At 63.2% G+C, this 18,253-nt stretch overlaps 2 protein-coding genes across 5 annotated transcripts; one reads left to right on the top strand and one right to left on the bottom strand.

Annotated features, from left to right (window-relative positions):
- The first annotated feature begins 175 nt into the window (after positions 1-175).
- APBA3 (amyloid beta precursor protein binding family A member 3) lies at positions 176-6,877 on the top strand. Of its 3 annotated transcripts, none has more exons than XM_032092872.1 (10): positions 179-1,361; positions 1,841-1,880; positions 2,300-2,445; positions 2,585-2,671; positions 3,230-3,388; positions 3,733-3,912; positions 4,107-4,319; positions 4,831-4,950; positions 5,694-5,850; positions 5,946-6,877. In XM_032092872.1, the coding sequence occupies exons 1-10, from the start codon at positions 288-290 to the stop codon at positions 6,107-6,109; spliced, it is 2,340 nt and encodes a 779-aa protein (XP_031948763.1). In that variant the 5' UTR covers positions 179-287; the 3' UTR covers positions 6,110-6,877. The 3 variants fall into 3 exon arrangements, with proteins under 3 accessions (XP_031948765.1, XP_031948763.1, XP_031948764.1); XM_032092873.1 differs by having other exon boundaries at positions 5,710-5,850; XM_032092874.1 differs by lacking the exons at positions 5,694-5,850; positions 5,946-6,877 and adding an exon at positions 5,366-5,686 and having other exon boundaries at positions 176-1,361.
- A 220-nt stretch (positions 6,878-7,097) lies between these two features.
- Positions 7,098-18,157, bottom strand: TJP3 (tight junction protein 3). Of its 2 annotated transcripts, XM_032092857.1 has the most exons (21): positions 17,686-18,153; positions 17,203-17,302; positions 14,124-14,291; positions 13,913-14,037; positions 13,600-13,702; positions 13,000-13,423; positions 12,596-12,699; positions 11,551-11,710; positions 11,372-11,462; positions 11,101-11,165; positions 10,889-10,964; positions 10,593-10,749; positions 10,270-10,378; positions 9,611-9,830; positions 9,105-9,301; positions 8,810-8,905; positions 8,514-8,584; positions 8,104-8,415; positions 7,717-7,983; positions 7,483-7,526; positions 7,098-7,378 (listed from the first exon to the last, which is right to left on the bottom strand). In XM_032092857.1, exons 1-21 carry the CDS (start codon positions 17,877-17,879, stop codon positions 7,279-7,281), a joined length of 3,183 nt encoding a protein of 1,060 aa, XP_031948748.1. In that variant the 5' UTR covers positions 17,880-18,153; the 3' UTR covers positions 7,098-7,278. The 2 variants fall into 2 exon arrangements, with proteins under 2 accessions (XP_031948748.1, XP_031948747.1); XM_032092856.1 differs by having other exon boundaries at positions 7,098-7,526; positions 17,686-18,157.
- Positions 18,158-18,253: the final 96 nt, after the last annotated feature.

Below are 18,253 nucleotides of genomic sequence, written 5' to 3' on the forward strand. Positions count from 1 at the left end.
AGCGCCGGCCGGGGCCGGTGCCCGTGCGGGTCTCACCGGGTTTCTTGGCGTAGCCGCGGGCCGAGGCGCGGAACGCATCTCCCACCGCCCGCAGCAGCCCCCGGGCGGCCATGGGCGCGGGGCACGGCGGGACCGGGGCGGGGCCGCGGCCGCGCCTGCGCGGGGCGAACGGAAACGGCGGCGGGACCGTCCCGTCCCGTCCCGTCCCGTCCCGTCCCGTCCCGGGCCGGTGGCGTCGGTAGCGACTGAGTCCGCCCGGCCCGGGCCCCTCCCGGGCCGCCGGCCCCATGGAGAGCGGCATCACCATGGACTTCCAGGCGGTCGCGCTCCCCGCCCCCGGCGGCGGCATCGATGAGACCGCGGAGCCGCGGGCCATGGACACGGAGGACGGGCCGGACGCCCCTGGGCGCCGTGCGGGAGGCGGGCGGCCGGAGGAGCCCTCCCGCACCGCCCCGCAGGCCGGCAGCGGCTCCGGGCCGGAGGGGCCGGGGCCCGGCTCGGGGCCCGCCGCAGCCCCGGAGCTCGCGGGAGGCACGGGCGGACGGACCGAGCTGTGCCGGGGCTCAGGAAGAGCGATGGAAGCGGAGGCGGTGCCCGCGGTGCTGCAGGGCTCTGCCCGCTGGGAGCCCAGCGCCGGGAGCGCCCCTCGGGGCACGGGGCACCCCCGGAGCCCCAGCAGTGCCGACCCCGCGGGTATGGAGCTGGATGAGATCCCCGAGCCCCGCGCCCGCCCGGGCAGTGCCGAGTGGGCCGAGGATGTGGAGGACGAACCCTCGGAGATCCAGGGGCTGCTGGCTCAGCTCGAGACCCTCGACGCCAACCTCCGCGACCGCTCGTCCGCCCCAGAGCAGGGCTCGCCATCCCCTTCGGGCGCCGGTGCCCGGCGGGGCCGCGGGCAGTGCCCGGGCAGGTGCCGGCCGTGCCCGCTGCACGTGGCCACGGGCCGGGGCCTGGCGATGCGTCCCTGCTGCCCCCAGCACTCCGCCTGCGACCGGCCCTGCCACGGGCTGCTCTTCGCCGAGGCTGACCGGGAGGACTTGCTGAGCCTCCTGTGCTACGAGGGGGGGCTGCCCGAGGCTGGTGCCGAGACCCCCTTGGCCCACTCCGATGTCCTTGCTGGGACCAACCTGGAGATGCTGCAGGCTCAGGAGGAACCAGCCACTGTGGAGAAGCCTGAAGGGCTGGGGAGGCCAGAGAGCTCGGAGGAAGAACCTTCTGGCAGCTGGTGTTATGGAGAGGGGCTTTGCGAGGACGATTCTGCCGGCGAGGGTGCTCGGGAAGGTTCCCCGGAGCCGGCGTGGGCAGCGCTGCCTTCTGCTCTGGCCTCCGGGACAGAGCAGCCACCTCAGGGCGCTGTGACCGTGAGTGCACCGTGCCCTGGGCTGCGATGGGGCAGCAGGAGCCAGGACATGCCACTTGGCTCTGCTCCCTCCTGGGATCTGGGATGGGGGCAAAGGAGAGCCAGGGATGACTTTCCTCAGGTCTTACAGGGCCTCGCACTGCGAGATTGCCCAGACAAGACCCTCGGTACCAACTTTGGCTCTGAATGCATGCTTGCCTGGCTGGCTGATTCATGGGTGCCCTGGGGCAGAGGCTGGTGGGTCTGAACAGCCCCTCTGGTCCTGGGATCTTTGCCATCCTCCCCTCCAGCCCCAGGACCCTGCACTATCACACCCACAGGCATATGACTCTGCTCCTCCCTGTCCAGCCCTGGGACCCTGTGCCATTTTCCCCATTCCCAGCGATGCTCTGCCCTTGCTGTCCCACTGCTCCAGGGCCAGGCAGGCTGAATCCCTGAGGTCCCAGCCACAGCCTCACTTGCCCTCTCATTGCTTTGCAGAACAGGGAATCCCCATCATCCTGCCCAGCCTTCAAAGCGGGTGAGTTGCTTCTGTGCTCAAGCAGCAAGAGCACCCAGGAGTCTTGACCCACCTGGTCTGACCCTGTATGGGGGTGGTCGGGGATGCCGGTCGGGGATGCCAGTCGGGGAGGGAACAGCCAGCTCTGCACCCATCCAGAGTGGGTGCACCAGGCTCCAGGTGGCTTGTTTGAGCCTTTGTTGAGGAAATGGAGGTGCGTCAGGGATCAGGGAGGGGGTATACTTGGGGGAAAGGGATGCCATGTGTTCTCAAGGGAAGGGGGAAGCAGGCCTGGTCCCCTGGTGATGCCAGGTGCCCATGTACCAAGTACTGAGCTGCTTCATCTTGCGTAGGAATGCAGCTAACAGGCAGCAGGAGTTGGTACCCCCAGTTTCAGAGGCTGAGGAGCAGCCCCTGCTCAATCCCTCCCAATGCCTCAGTTCCAGGCCCTTGTGACCCAGAGGACCTGCTGGATGGTGTGATTTTTGGGGCCAAGTACCTGGGCTCCACGCAGCTGGCCTCGGAGAGGAACCCCCCGACCAGCGTCCGCATGGCGCAGGCCCAGGAGGCGGTGGACAGGATCAAGGTGCAGGAGGGAGGGAGGGCCTGGCTGCCCTGAGCCTGGCCCCCTGTGGCTGTGGGGCAGCGCTCAGAATTTACCCAGGGGCACCTGGCTGTGGGGCTGGGTCCCAGCAGGGTCCTGTGACCTCTCCATCGTTCTGCAGGCACCCGAGGGGGAGTCCCAGCCCATGACAGAGGTGGATCTGTTTGTCTCCACACAGAGGATCAAGGTGCTCACTGCTGATACTCAGGTGAGCAGGAACAGCAGTACCCCACGTGGCCCTGTGGCTGCTTCAGCATTCCTGTTTGGTCTTAGGATCTCAGCTTTGCTCCCACACCAGCAGGGTCTTGCCCAGGGATGGCCTATGGATGAGGACACACGTCTGGGAGAGGACGTGTCACTCCATAGCCATCCTGTGTCATGTCCTTGTCTCTCTGTGGCTGCACAAGGCTTCCCAAGCAACCTGCGCCCCGTGGAGCTGCTGGGATCCCAGACCAAGCTCTGGGGAACCCAGGTTTGAAATCTGGGGAGCTCTTTGCCTCAGGATTAGTTTCTGCATTACAGCAAGAGGGAAGAGCTGTCCTGTTCCCTGGCAGCACCCAGGAACACAAATGAGTCCTTGATGAAGGAGTTGTTTGTACCTTTTGGCACAGACATGGTTTCTGCCCAGTATGTGCCAGGCAGCTGTGCCACATCCCAGCACCGCTGCCAAACCCTTCCTGCTTGCCGTGCCAGCAGTCTCACAGCTGCCCACATGATCTGACGGCCCAGAGGGGGCTGAACTCTTGGCCTGTGTCCCCCTTGCCAGGAGGCCATGATGGATCACTCCCTTCAGACCATCTCCTACATTGCCGACATCGGCTCCCTTGTGGTGCTCATGGCACGCCGGAAGCTGCCGCGGCGCTCGGAGGTGGCAGAGGAGAAGCGGCTCTACAAGATGATCTGCCACGTCTTCCACTCGGCTGATGTGAGGCAACACGCGGGTCCCTGGGGTGGGCGGGTCACCTTTGGGACCCGAGCCCCATCCCAGTGTAATAACTGGGTGTTCTGGGCTGGGGCTGCAGCAGAGACCCCTCCCTCCCCACAAGGGAGAGGGCAGGAGCCCAGCCTGAGCATCTCTGTGACACGCAGAGGCCCAGCGAGCAAATTGGAGGGGAGAGTTGGCTCCGTACAGGGGCCCATTCAGGCAGGGAAGGAGCCAGGATGCCCTGGAGCTCCCAGGGACGGTTGCTGTGCTGGGCACTGCAGGGCACTGGGAGCTGTTGCCTCCAGCCCTGAGCCATGGGCAGGAACAGCCCTTTTGTTCCCCAGGCGCAGGTCATTGCCCAGGCCATCGGGCAGGCGTTTGGCGTGGCCTACCAGCGCTTCCTGGAGGCCAACAGCATCGACCCGAGTGAGCTGAGCCCACGCCAGTATAGCCGTGCCCTCGAGGACCAGGAGCAGTACAACGCAGAGCTGACCCACTTCTCCCGGCAGGAGAACTGCAAGGACGTAAGAGCTGCTCCGGGGGGCGGGTACAGTGTGGGGAACTCACTGGCACCTCTGTGTCATCCGCTCCATGTCTGAGGTGCTCCCTACAAAACCGGACCCCATCCCAGCCAGCTGTGAGCGCAGCTGTGGGCTGGGACACGTGCTTCACAACTCTGGTGGAGGTTACAACTGTAACCCACCTGTTCCTCCCCCAGGTCTGCATCCGGAAGCAGAAGGGGGAGATCTTGGGCATTGCCATTGTGGAGTCGGGCTGGGGCTCCATCCTGCCCACCGTGGTCATCGCCAACCTGATGCATGGGGGCCCTGCGGAGCGGTCAGGCGAGCTGAGCATTGGGGACCGCCTCATGTCGGTCAACGGGACCAGCCTGGTGGGGCTGCCCCTGGGCACCTGCCAGAGCATCATCCGGGTGAGCTGGGGCAGGGTGACCTGCCTCACCCCAGGAGGGAGATGGGGACTGGCCTGAATGATCTGGGAGCGTCTGTGACACCAGGATTCCCCTGGGGACCTCAGGTGTGGAGGCAGGTCATGCTTGTCCTGCAGGCTGTGACAGGTCCCGCTCAGTGCTTGGGAGGAAGGCAGGGACAAAGCTGGGGACTGTACTTGCTGTGGCCCTGCCTGAGGAGGGGGGGGAGGAGGAGGCAGGCACCTGTCCTGAAGGGAATCTGTTGCATCATCTATCTCTCGGAAAGGAGCTGGAAGCAAGGGCAGCATAGCCTCAGGGGCAGGGATGTCTTGGGCTGGATTTGTAAGTTCTTGTCCCTGGATTTGTATTTGCAGTATCCCTTTGTGTGCTTCAGTTTACCCATTGAAAGCAGGTTGCTAATCCTCAGCCCTCACATGAGCAATTTGGCTGCATTGCCCCTCAACCAGTCTGAATAGCTCTCCAAAATCTGACCAAGCCCCATCCCCCCTTCCAGGAGGTGAAGTACCAGACTGAGGTGACACTGAACATTGTGCACTGTCCCCCTGTAACCACAGCTGTCATCCGACGCCCTGACTCCAAGTACCAGCTGGGCTTCTGCGTTGAGAACGGTGTGGTGAGTGCCCGTGGGATGGGAACTGGGCCAGGGTCTACCTGAGGGACAGGCAGAGCTGGCTGTGTCCAGGGAGCAGCCCCCAGCTCCCACACTCCATGTGCCTGCCTGGGCCAAGGGGTCACAGGGCTCTGCTGTGCACAGCAAAAGGCTCTTCACAGCCTGTCTGCAGCACCAGTGGTTGTATCCCTCTCCCTGGTGCTCTGTAGCTGTTTGCTTTTGGGGTGGTGGCTTCTTCTTGGCTTTCTGGGCATGACCCCAGTGACAGTTGTTACTGTCCCCAGTGCCCCAGCCACTCCCTGCCGTGGGCTCTCCCATGGCTGTGTTGGGAAGGCAGAGAGGGGCATTCCTGGGCTCAGTGGGAGCTGGGTGGGTGGGTGGCACAGCCACCTCGCACACTGACTGGTGCTCCCCCTAGGATTGGAGGTGTGGGTCTCTCCTGATGCCCCAGGGAGCAGCTCAGTCTCTGCAGCCCAGGCCCGAGGGGAGCAGGAGGGGTCGGTGAGTGGGGCAGCCACAGCCTCGTCAGCCGAGGGACAAAATCCTGGGGGCTGCCTTTGCCCCAGCTCATCACGTCGCTCTGGTGGCAGCAATGCACAGGGACATCCCTGCCCTCACTGCGTGCCCGGCGGCTGGAGGAGGTGTGCCCCCCACTCCAGAGCTCCGGCCGGGAGCCTACGGGGCTGTGAGGGTTTGGAGCAGTGGTGGTGCAGGGCTGGGCTGTGGGCACAGCCCTGCTCTCACAGCACTCCCCGCTCCCAGATCTGCAGCCTGATGCGCGGGGGCATCGCGGAGCGGGGTGGCATCCGCGTGGGGCACCGCATCATCGAGATCAACGGGCAGAGTGTGGTGGCCACGCCCCACGAGAAGATCATCCAGATCCTCACCGAGGCAGTCAGCGAGGTGAGCTGGGCCCCCATGGAGCCGCTGGGCTCAGAGCTGTGCACCAGCACCCTGCAACCTGGGATGGGGCCTCTGACCTGTGCCTCTCTGCCTAGGTCCACATCAAGACCATGCCGGCCTCCACGTACCGACTGCTGACGGGGCAGGAGCAGCCCCTCTTCCTCTGAGCCACCATACTTGGGGCAGGCAGGAGCGGGCCTGGGGCTGCAGGGGCAGGACTGGCTCTGCCTTCTGCCCCAGCCCTGCATCAGAGCCCTGAGCAGGGCCTAAGCCTGCACCTCTTTTGTTATACTCAGGACACAGTGGGAGGCTGGGGGCTGATACCCAGCCTGAGCAGCATCGAGGCCTGTGGTGCCACAGTTTGGGCACCTCTCACTCTCCAATCACCCCTCCCCACCTCACAGTGCCTGCACAGTGCCTGTCCTGCTGCTGCACAGGGTCCCTCGCCTTGGCCTGGTGCTGTTGGTAGGAGAGGGGACCCTATGTGAAAGTTCCCCCCATCCAGTCACTGACCATTGTACTTTTACACTCACCAACGGTGCCTTTCCGAAGGTGGGGATGGTGCTGGAAGCACAGCTCAAGTGCAGAGCTCAGGCCAGCACAGCCCCAGGGCAGCACTGACCCTGCACACCCATGTGTAGGTGCACACTGGCACCCATGAGGGACACCCAGCAGCTCCCAGACTCGGCCTTAAGGACAGAAGCACTGTTGGCACTTCTTTTCCCCTGGCTTGGCCAGAGGCCTGTTGGGGTGCAACAAACTCCGTTGGACCCATTGCACCAAGCTGGGAACCTGCCTCAGCTTTTCCCTGGTGCTGCCTTGAATCACTCTGCATGCACAGCCCGGCCCAGAGCCACAGCCTTTGGAGCAGCAAAGGGAACATGGCACTGCCCAGCCCCACATCCCGGGAGCTTGGGGCTGTGAGCCTTTTTGTGAGCAGCTCTCTGGCCCCCCAGAGCCACAGCAGTGCTGGCCTGGCTGTGTCTGTGTGCTTGGTTGCTCTAAAAATAAAAATTTTGGGAAATACGGGAGGCTGCATTTGAGGAGCTGCAGGGGGGCTGCAGCAGAGGAGGCTCAGCTCTGGGGGGCACATCCCAGGCCTGCAGAAGTGCCAGGCCCCAATTCCCCCTGCGGTGCCTCAACATATGCAGGGCCACTGGCCAGGGAGGTGCCTGGGTCCCAGCAAGGCCAGCCTGCTGCACAGTGTCCCCTGCATGCTGCCACACAGCACCCCCAGAAACAGCTTGTCCTGATCCAAACATCCCTTTTATTCCAGTAGCAGTGGCTGTGGCCAAAAGGGAAGGAGGCACACGGTAGTGCAGGCACTTGGTGATGCAGTGTATAGCAGGATTGGGCCCAGCCCAGCCTGGCCACAGGGGCACTACCTGAGCTGTCACCTGCACCCAGAGGGACAGGCCAGCAGTGCCACTACACATCTGTGGCTGGGCCCCACTCGTAGCCTTCATCCTGGTCTGAGTCATCCCTGGCTCGTGTGAACCTCCTCCTCACCGCCTCGTGCTCGTATTCCCTGGGGGACAGAAGGGTGGTGATGGCTCTGTGTGACAGGGACTGCCCTTCCGGGACGTCCCCAGCGCTGGGCGGCTGCCACCCCCACCCCGGGGCACAGGGTACCTGATGCTGTCATAGCGCCGGCCCTGCCGTGGCTGTTCGGGCACCTGGGGAAGAGCAGATGGGGGGGTCAGGGCAGGAGCCCCAGAGCTGGGCACAGACACACAGCTGGACGCTGCAGCAGCCAGAGGTGACACCCTGCCTGTGCCACAAGGACGGGAATTCCACCCCAGAGCCAGGCACTGTGCCACCCTCTTCTGCCCCCCCAGGTCCTTGTACCAGTCTGGGGGAACCCACCTGTTCCCTTCGGCTGTGGCTTGGGGCCAGCTGTGCTTGCTCGGAGGAGTCCAGGCCATGGCTCGGGGCCAGCTGGGCTGGCTCAGAGGAACGGGCCAGCCCGGGCTGGTCATAGGCATCCTCTGCCTCGCCGTCAGTGTAGGCGCCCGCCTCCCCATCTGTGTCGTCGTAGTCACTGTTGGCATGGCTGTCACACGTCAGGTAGCCTGACGCCACCGTGCTTGGTGGGTTCAGCAGTTCCAGACTGTCCTCAGGTGCTACATCTGCCTGGGGGGGGGATGACAGAGATGTGGGACTCAAGCTGTGCGGGGCCATGCGCAGCCCCATCACCCGCCTGGCTGCAGCCCCAGGAGGCCAAGCCTCACCCCAGAGAGCCTGTGCCTGTACCTGCTCTGCTGTTGTCCAGACAGGCTGGCTTTGCTGTGTCCTTACGATGTCCTGGATCTGCTCGTACCAGGCATTGCCGCTGCCACTGAGGCTGATGGTGGCCGTGAAGAGGTGGCTGCAATATTTCTTCATCTTGTTGGCCTGGGCATAGAGGCGCCGGGAGCTCTTCCTGGAGTCGGGTGCCAGCCACTGCCGCATGGCCTTGATGCCCTGCCGGCTCTCGGGCTCGCAGAACACCACCACTGGGTAGTACTGCACGTAATTGAGGCGCTCCACAGCCGAGGGTGTGATGTCCAGCAAGGCGTGCTTGTTCTGGGGCAGGGCACAGCCATCAGCCCTGCTGGGAGCAGGGGTGGGGGCCATGGGCTTTCCACAGGCCCCAGCTGGCTCCAAGGACATGTGAGTCTCACCTTTTCTGCAATCTGCCGCACCGAGTCCAGCTTGATGACCTTGGACGATGCCCCATCGCGGGGCACGCTCGCTGCAGGACACAGAGATGGGGCGTGAGAGGGGCTGCACCTCTGATAGCCCCAGGCTGGGCATGGTCATGCCCAGCCCCAGGGTCGTGTCCCTCAGGGAGAGGAGGGGAGAGGGCGAATGAGCCCAGGCAGGTGTTGGGGTGTCATAGGGAGGGAGCCAAAGGTAAAGAACTCTCATGGGGTCTGGCTGCTGGATGTCATTTTCTCCTCAGTGTGGGGGCACTTACGGGCAATTTCAAACAGCTCGGGCAACTCCCTGCTCAGCTTCTGCACAGCAATGTCTGCGATGGGGCCCAGGATCACCACTGGCCGCTTGAAGCTGGCTGTGGGAGGACAGAGGTGCTCGGGGTGGGTGGGGGCAAGGGCAGAGCTCCCAGCACCCGAGCACCCAGCCCCACTCCTCGCAGTGCCCACAGGCCTGCGACTCGCCCTGCTCCTCACAGGAGAGGGGGCCCATCAGCATCAGCAGGGCAGCCCCAGGACCAACATCCCCAAGGTGGCTCAGGCTGTCCTGGTGCCCACCTTCCTTCAGGACCACCCTCTCATATGGTGGGTAGTGCCCCTGCTTTGTGAGGGCAGACAGGTCCTCCCGGCTCTTCCGCAGCATCTTCTTGGCTCCCCGCAAGCCCCGCAGCTTCCAAAACTCAGCCCTTGCCCCAGAGGGGTTGGCGCCAGACGTGGCTTTCAGCACTGACTCCAGGCTGGCGATCTGTTCGGCCCTGGGAGAGGAGAGGGCTCAGGACCTGCAGCCTCTGGGTTTGAGGAGCAGGTCAGGAGAAGCTGGCACCCCCGCTCAGCGGCACAGCCAGGTGAGGCTGTGGTAGACTTCTCTCTCTGGGACATTGGACAACTTGACCATCAGCTGCCCCACCACCCCCAAGGAGGGAATTCACCAGCTCACGCTTCACACCACTGCCCCACCAGCCCTTGCCCTGCCTCTCACTGAGCCCACTATCCATGTCCCCAGCTCCCTTGGGAGCCTTCCCTGGCTCTGCTTGTCTAGGCGCTGTTCCTGGCTCCATCCCTACCTGCTCCGGTTGGGGATGATGCCCTTTTCCTGCTCCTGCAGGTCTCTGCCCATGCGCACAGCCAGCCAGCTCCCCAGCCTGCCCCGGTACATGGTGTCCAGCACGTGGAACACGTCCCCACGGACAAAGCTGAGCCCTGATGGCGTATCCTTCTCAAAGTCAAAGTGTGTCCGGATGTAGAATGAGTCACCCACGTTGGATGAGATCATCTTCCTGTAAACTGGAGCCCAAGGCAAGATGGACCATCAGGGGAAGAGGTGGCTGAGGAAGAAGATACTGGAGAAATTTGGGAAGGCACCAGGCTGGCTGGGACGCTCCACAGTAGCCCTCGCTGCTAAGGAGGGTTTGGAGACACCTTTTCCTCCCATGGCATTCTCAGGCATGCTGGGGACAGTAGGGTCTGACTCCCCAGTACACACTGGCTTCTCCAGGCTGAGCCATGGTTCCAGAAAGCCCCTGTGCTCCAGGAAGCCAAGGCACAAACAGGGCCAGGATGGTCTCGTCCCCACCCATCAACTTCATCAGGAGGAAGAGGAGGGAGAAAGAAGGACCACCCTGCAGGGGCAGGAAGGGCCATGGCAAGCCCAGGTCTGATGCTCGCCCAGAAGAGACAGAGGATGGAGAGGCACAAGCCCAGGATGAGCCTGGTCACCACTCACTGTCCTGCTTGCTCTGGATCCACAGCGTGACCTCCTCGCCTGGGGGCAGGGCCATGAGATATTCCACAGCCTCCTCACGGGTCAGGTTCTGGAAACTGGTGTCATTCACCTGCCACAGAAAAGCACTTGGACATGGTCCTGCCAGCAGAACAGAGGGCATAGGCACCAGCAGGGGACCCAGGGACATCAGTGCCCAGGGCAGAGTGGGAGAGGGAACTGGTCCCTGTCACCTTGGAGATGATACCCTGGGGAGATATTGGACCCAAAAGGGCTGGGGCCCATCCAGGTGCAGCAGCATATGGAGCATTTTCAGCCCCGGGTACCTGCAGGATCTGGTCACCTTCCTGGACGCCCTGGCTGTCAGCTAGGCTCCCCTCTTGCACGCTCGACACGAAGATGCCCACATCGTTCCCACCCGTCAGCCGCAGCCCCACACTCTTGGCCTTCACAAACTGCACGACCCTGGAGTTGGTGCTGTACCTGCCACGGGGAAGTACAGTCAGCCCAGTGGTGACATGCAAGGACAGGACGGGGAGGCACTGACCCTGTGACCCCAACCCTGTGCCGCAGCAGCTCCACATGTCCCCCAGCCATTCCCCCTTGCCTCTTGCAGACATACCCATCCTTGTGGGCAGCTCGGGCAGTGGGGCTGCTGTGGGGGCTGTGGCCATCCCCCTCCATGGCTTCCAGAAGGTCTGCAGGAAGGAGAGCTGATGCAGGAGCAGCAGTGGCTGTGCTGAGGCACAGGGAGCCCTGGCACAGCTCTGCCGGGGCTTTGGGCAGTGGAGATGCACAGGAGCCTGGAGCCCTCTCAGTGCCCAGTCCACTCACCCGGGCCCCGAGCATCGGCTACAGTCACCTCAGCCACAGGCTCCCTGTTTGATCGTCTCCTCTCCCTGGAACAAGAGTGAGCAGGATTTAGGCAGGGCACAGGCAGGCAGTGTCAAATGGGCAGTGGAGACAGCAGAGCAAGCTGGGAATGGCAGTACCACCTCCAGGGACATTGGCTTAGGAATGGAGAACCAGCATCCCCAGACAGGTGGAGAACACAGCATGATCTGCCAGGGGACAGAGGGGCTCATGGGGACAGTGAGGGCCTTACGGTGGTGAATTTGTCCTGGCAGCAGCTGGAGGTCGTGGGGAGGTCTCTGGAGATGGCGGATGGGACAGCTCAGAGTCAATGTCTGAGATATCTGCAGCAGCAGGAGGGGAGATGCATCAGTGACCATGCAGTCCTTGTGCTGTGTTTTTGGCCCTGGCCCTGCCATCATGTCTCCTCACCGTCCATCCGGGAGCTGTCGCTCTGGCTGTCGACGTCAGGGATGTTAACCAGGAACTGCCGGTGGTCCCGGAGGATGAGCAGGGTCAGGATCCCCTCTGTCCGCTCGATGAGCTGCTGAGTTTCAGCCAAGGACATGTCCTGGCTGGCTACCCCATTGATCTGGAGGGGCAGAGTGGGAGTCCTCAGGGCACCTGCTCCTGGGAAAGCCACCCCCAGGAACACCCCACTGGGATGGGATGCTCTGACTGCCATCTTCCTGGTCCCTTCCCAGCCCCTCCAGCCCAGCCCCAGCTCCCACAGCTTCACCTATTCTGTGTCTCTGTTCCTGACTGCCTCCCCGTGTGACCTTATTCTGTGCAGAGGAAACATTAGTGTGGCTTGTTCCACCTGCCTGGGGCCCTGCCCAGAGGCAGGAGCTGCATGGACCCCTCAGACACCTGAAGCTCAGTTTTCCTTTGCCCTGGGCCCAGCCCTGTCCTTCCATGCCCTGGCCTGGTGCCGGGGAGTCAGGCCCCAAGTCAGGCCCCCAAGATCAGGGGCTGGGATCTCCCTGAGTGGTAGCAGCTTTTCCCAACAGACTGTGGGACGTAATCCCTTCTGTTTGCCCCAGAGTCACCTTGGCACCAGTTCCCAGCAGCCACAGGTCTGCCTGGACCAGGTGTGCAAACAAAGGGTCTCCCTCCCTCTATTTTCTCCTCCCCAAATACTTCAAGCATCATTTTACCTGACAAACACCTCTGTGACTGTCATCCAGTAGGGACACAGACACACAGCAGGGGACCACACACCATGGGGACAGTGGGGTGGACACGACCCCACTGTGCCAGCAGGACGTGCCACCAGCCCTGGCAACACAGGGAGCTGGGCCCTGGGAGCCCCTGTGGGGTCCCTGGGACAGCCAGGGGGGCTGGGGCAGGGAGTGGGCACCAGACAGAACTGCCTCCAGCACAGCCATGACTGGCCCCTGCAGTGACACTAGCCAGGGATGAGCCCTCCAAAGAGGGGCAGATGAGACCCCCAGTGAGTGCCGTGCAGCCCCCGTACCTTCAGGATGAGGTCTCCCTCCTGCAAGGAGCTGCCCTTGGCTGCCAGCCCGCTCTCCACTATGTGCTTGATGAAGAGCTGACTCCCCAGCTTCAGGCCATACTCTGTACCAGAGAGAGCCGTGATGGTGGCAGAGTCAGGCAGATGCAGGACCCTCTCAAGGTCCCTCCTCGGCACCATCCCCACAAGCCCCAGCTCCCCTTGGGGTACTGGTAAGCCCCAAAGCTGAGCTCTGTAGCCCCTGGCTGAGGGCAGGAGGTTTAGTGCACCCAGCATGGCATGCCCTGTCCCCTTGCTGCAGCCAGGCCCTGGCACCCACCCAGCCATCGCCTCCTCCCTGGCAGAAGGCATGGACAAAAATCAGGCAACAAGACCCAGGGACAGCAGGAGCAGGAGGGCCTCACCTTCACTCTGCTTCTGCTTCACCAGTACCGATGTGATGGGCTTCATTGGCACATCCTGGTGTGGCAGCCGCTTGAAGCCTGACACCAGGGCCAGCCCGTTGGTGTCCCCGTCCTGGCCAAAGGCATTAGCAGAGCAATGTTGGCCATGGCGTCTCCGATCCGAGCCACTCTGCACCCAGTGGCTGCTGTCCTGGCTTCGCCTCCAGCTTCGTGGCACCAGCTTATGATGGCGACGGTCATCGTGGTGGTGACCAGAGCTCCTCTCGCTGGATGAGTCCCCATCGTAGCCCTGACTGTGGTCCAGGTCATCCCGGGAGCGGTGCAGCCTGTAGTCATCGTCTGAGTCGTAGTGCCGGGGCACAGTGGGGGACCCAGGGCTGCCCTTGCTCACAGAGGTGTGAACCTTCTTCGGTCTTTTCAGCGTCTGCAGGTGCAAAGTGAGTAGGAGAGGATGGTGGGTACAGCTGTCTCTGCCAGGAGATGTCCCTGCAGCAATTCTCAAGCCCCAAACCCTGGGTGTGTGGGACAGGGGAGCTGGGATGGGGACAGGCACAGCGTGGGCATGACGCCAGCCCCCATCCCACCACAGAGCACACTCACGATGTTGGCAATCTTGCCACAGGTTTTAAGTGTCTGGATAGCAAAGGAGGATGGGACATTCTCCATGGAAAGGCCATTCACCATCACGATGTGATCCTTCCTCCTGGGAGGGAAAATGAAGCTGTGACTCTGCCCCAGGCACAGCTCCCAGCCCAGGGAGGTTGTAGGGTAGCAAGTGTACCCCAAGAGATCCCATTCCAGCCAGGCAGGGCAACAGTGGTGCTGGCCCTGTCCCAGCAGGAGCGATTCTCCATCCTTCCCACCCTCGCTGGCAGCAAGCACCCCATATGGCCCCACATCCCCGTGCACTCACTGGAGCTGACCCATCGCTGGTCCCCCAGACACCACATCTGAAACAAACACTGCTGTGTCCCCGGTTGTCCTGTTGGGATGGTCACGGCCTCCAGAGACAGCAAAGCCAAAGCCCCGGTGAGGGTCCTAGTGGGCGTGGGCAGAAGGGGGGTCAGGTAGAGTTGACCCCACAGACCCAGTCCCTTCCCAGGGCCACCCCAGGCCACACTCACCTTGCTCAGTGTCACCGTGTGCTGCTCCCAGATCACCATCTCCTCCATGGTGGGCACCCACCAGCACAAGCTGGGGAGAGCAGCAGTGGCAGCCGGACAGCTGGGGGGCTCTGACCGGCTCCGGCTCCTCTTTACAGCTGCTGGCCCCTTCCTCAATCCAACATCAGGCTGCAACAAAGAGCAGCAGCAAAGCTGAGCCATAAGGGACTGTGAGGCTGCAGGGGACAGAGCCCCACAGTGCCAGGACACCAGGACTGGCAGCTATGTCACACCCCAGCTAACCCCGCATGGCTCCGAACCCAGAGCTGCCTCTGTACACCATGAAATCACCCCCCTGGGGGTCCATCTCCATCCCCTCAGACATGCATCCATGGAAGGGGAGGTTTTACACAGGGCAAGGACAGGACTCATCTCCATGGCTGGGACCCACTGTCTGTGCCATCCTCGTGGTCTTACTCCCCTCCAGCAGACCTTGGGCTGCTGCTTTGGATGGTGTTTCAGTGCCTGTCCACCCACCCTGGGCTCCAGCAGCTCTGCCTGCTGGTTTGGCAGCACCACTGCCCCAGTTTCACCATTTGGTTTCCCTGGACAGACGAGCCTGACTGACAGAATAACATCCCTTTGAGGCTGAAACTCCTGGGATGGGCCCAGGGATCTCCACCAGCCCCTGGCTCCCTGGAGGGAATGTTGGCATGAACCCAGAGAGACATGGGTTCCCATGTGGGTGGGAGACAGCAGGACCAGAGCCTCCCACCAGTTCCCATGGGGTGGGACAGGGAGAGGCCACTTTGATCAGGGCCTCGCAGAATCACAGAATCATCAAGGTAGGAAGAGGCCTTCAAGATCATCAAATCAAACTGTCACCGCTACACCACCATAATCACCCCTAAACCATGTCCCCAAGTGCCACATCCAGATGCCTCTTGAATGCTTCCAGGGATGGTGACTCCAGAACCTCCCTGGGCAATTTATTCCATTGCCTGACCACTCTTTCAGTGAAAAAAATTATCTAGTATCTAATCTGAACCTCTGTTGGTGCAACTTGAGGCTATTTCCTCTGGTCCTGTCACTTGGCAGAAGAGGCTGATCCCCACCTTACTACAATCTCCTTTCGGGAGCTGTAGAGAGCAATGAGGTTCCCTGAGCATCCTCGTCTCCGAACGGAATACCCCCAGTTCCCACGGCACCACACGGCCCATGGTGTCCGAGGGCTCTGGAGTGGCGGTGCCAGGGCTGTGCTCACTCCTAACAGCCCCCCAGTACAGCTCAGCCCCCCTCAAGCTCAGCCAGGGATCCCCACATTGGTGCCACAGGCAGCTCAAAACCTCCACAACCCCTTTGGGAATTGGCCATGGGGTAGCTTTGGTGGGACCTGGAGGCCTCAGAGACACCCTGTGGGCAATGCCGGGGTGATGCTACAACAGGGATCTGGCAGTGGGCAACGAGCCCTGGGCAAGCGCGGCAGCTCAGCCCTAGCACAAGGACATCCCACGGGCAGCCCCGGCTGGAGCTGTGCCGAGGCAGATAGCTGAGCCCCCAAAACGAGACCTGGCTGAGCCCCTGAAATGACACCTGGCTCACTGCAGCCCCGGGGAGGGCCAGGGGAGGCCTGGGGTAATCATTCACCCGATGGGCGGGCTGCAGCCACGGGTGTGGAGGGCAGAGTCCCCTCTGTGTCACCAGCTGCCGAAACCAGCCCGAGTGCCTCCCTGCCACCCAGGGACACGTGGGATCGGGGGTAGCTGGGGCTGAGCACGACCCCAGTGTGGCAGCACCCACTGTCCTGTACCAGCACTAGGAAAGCTGATAATAAACAGGAACTCCCAGTGTGGCATTGGGGTGGTTTCAGCTGTGTCGCCAGTGTTGTTCGTGCTCCCTGGACACCCGCAGGTGACATGGTGTGAGCTATAGGTCCAAGAGACACCAACCTGGAGCAGCCAGATCATCCCCCTCCCCCGGGTGGTGACATCTGCTGTGCCAGAGCCACCCCTGATGCCACCCAACACAGCCTCTCGCTGTCTCCAGCAGGGTCCCACTACTGTCCCATCAGCGGGGTGCCACACACCGGCCACAAACCTGCATTCCACTGCTGCCCGTTGCATGGGGACGGCAGCAGCTCCCATGTCGCCAGTGGCACAGGCAGTGCACCCACGGTGCCACCAAGCCCTGTCCCTGTCCTCAGTCTCCCCCCAAGACCTGGCGTAGGGCCTGCACCCGCCAAAGGCCAAGGCTGGCAGCAGGAGGAGCCGGCTCAGCCGGTTTCCGACAGAAACCAGCCCGCACCTGGAATGGCCCCGCAGGGAGAGGCAGTATCTGGGCAGAGCTGACCATACCTCAGCCCGACACACCCAGCACCGGGCACGGGAAGCACTGGGAGCCCCACACCGCTCCTCACAGGTACCGTGGCAGCACCTCCCAGGGGTTTTAAAGCCAAACAAAGCCGAGCTGTGCTCGGGCAGCTCATCCCACTGCCAGGTCCCCAGTTCGGGGCTGTGCCTGGCCCTGAGTGACGCCACCAACAATGCCCGCCATGGGGACAGCAACGAGTCGGGAGATGGGACACACTGTCCACCTCAGCCGTGCACACAGCCAACCCCACCACCCATAATGTTTCCCAACCCCTCCTCCCCTGATAGGGATCCTCATCCTGAGAACCTCAAAGCCTTCCTGGGATCAGCGAGGTCCCTGCTCTCAGCCAGTGCTGCAAAACCACTCGTCGCTTATCTGGTCCTGACCATGCAGCACCGAGGTCCCGGATCCCTCCAGAGGCTGCTCTATCCCAAACCCACCCAAAGAGCAATGGGCTGATCCCGACCTCCTGCTCTGGGAAAAGGTCTCTGGAAGGGCTGCTCCGGACCGAGTGTAAATCAGCAGCAGAGAGGCACGTCCTCCAGCCGTGGGGCGTGCAGCTGTGATCCTCCACGGTATGTCCCTACTATGGAGCAGAGCTCCAGGAGGGTCAGTGGGTCCTGAAGCCACCCAGAGAGAGACAAAGCGTGGCCGGTTCCCCAGCTGACAGCACGACTGAAAGCCAGAAAGCACGGCCGACAGATCCCGGGGGACAGAGTTAGGCACTCACCGAGCCTGGGATCCGACCAGGAAGGAGCTGAGCTCCGGGGCTGGTGGCAATGGTGTCACTCCAGGGTGCCTTGCGTAACCCTTTGTAGCCCAGACTCTGCCTGCAGCGGGGAAGGAGCAGGAAGGAGGTCCCGGGGCAGCTTGCCGGGCACAGCAGGTCTCCCGGAGGGCTGTCCCTGGTGTCCTCCACCGTGATGGTGGTTCAGCCACCTACACTCACCGCCCTCCCAGCGCTGCACCGGGACAGGCTCACAGGATGCCGGTGGTGGCGGTGCCTGGAGATAGGGGTTCCTCCCCCTCAAAACCCCTGCCCTGTCCAGGCAAGCAGTGGGACTTTGCCCCAGACTCCCAAACCCTCCCAGCGTCACCCATTGCCCCAAGAAGGGACAGACACGGGGGCCAGCCTGAGGATCCCTGTGATGGCTGGGGAGGCTGGTGATGGCTGCTGTCCCCTCTCCTCCCCTTCCCTTGCCCCTGTCCGCACCTGGGGACCAGCCCCCCGTCATGCCTCGTCCTGCGGGGCCGCTTTCCCGCGGTGACAGCGATCAGGTCCACGCCGCGGGTCTCCGCCTCCTGCCGGGGCCGGTACCGCTCCCAGCCCAGCGCCGAGGCGGCGTGGGGGGACCAGTTCCTGCGGAAGCCCCTGGCCCGCAACCGCCACCCCGGAGCCGGGGCCATGCCGCCGCCTGCCCCTCCGCTCTCTCCTCGGCACCGGCTGCTCCAGGCCGAGCCCCACGGAGAGCCTGGAGCAGCTCCCGCCGCTCCCCAGGACCAGCCGCAGTCGGGAGCCCCTCTGGCGGGGGCCGGCGCCGCCGAGCAGCCTCATTAGTGCCGGTGGCTCCAGCGCTGCCTCCTAGCCGGGGCTACCCGTCCGGGACATGCGTGGCCCCGGGGCCCGGAGAACCGGCGGGGCCGGCCCGGGCTGACCCGCGCCCCGGGGCTGACCCGGGCCTGGGCCGGGCGGCGCCACTAGGTGGTGCCGCGGGGCCGGGAGGAGCCGGGCCCCGGCCCAGGCCGGGAACCGGCGGCGCTGAACGGCGCAGGGGCCAGGG

Source organism: Corvus moneduloides, chromosome 28 (assembly GCF_009650955.1).
Source record: "Corvus moneduloides isolate bCorMon1 chromosome 28, bCorMon1.pri, whole genome shotgun sequence".
Classification (NCBI taxonomy): domain Eukaryota; kingdom Metazoa; phylum Chordata; class Aves; order Passeriformes; family Corvidae; genus Corvus; species Corvus moneduloides.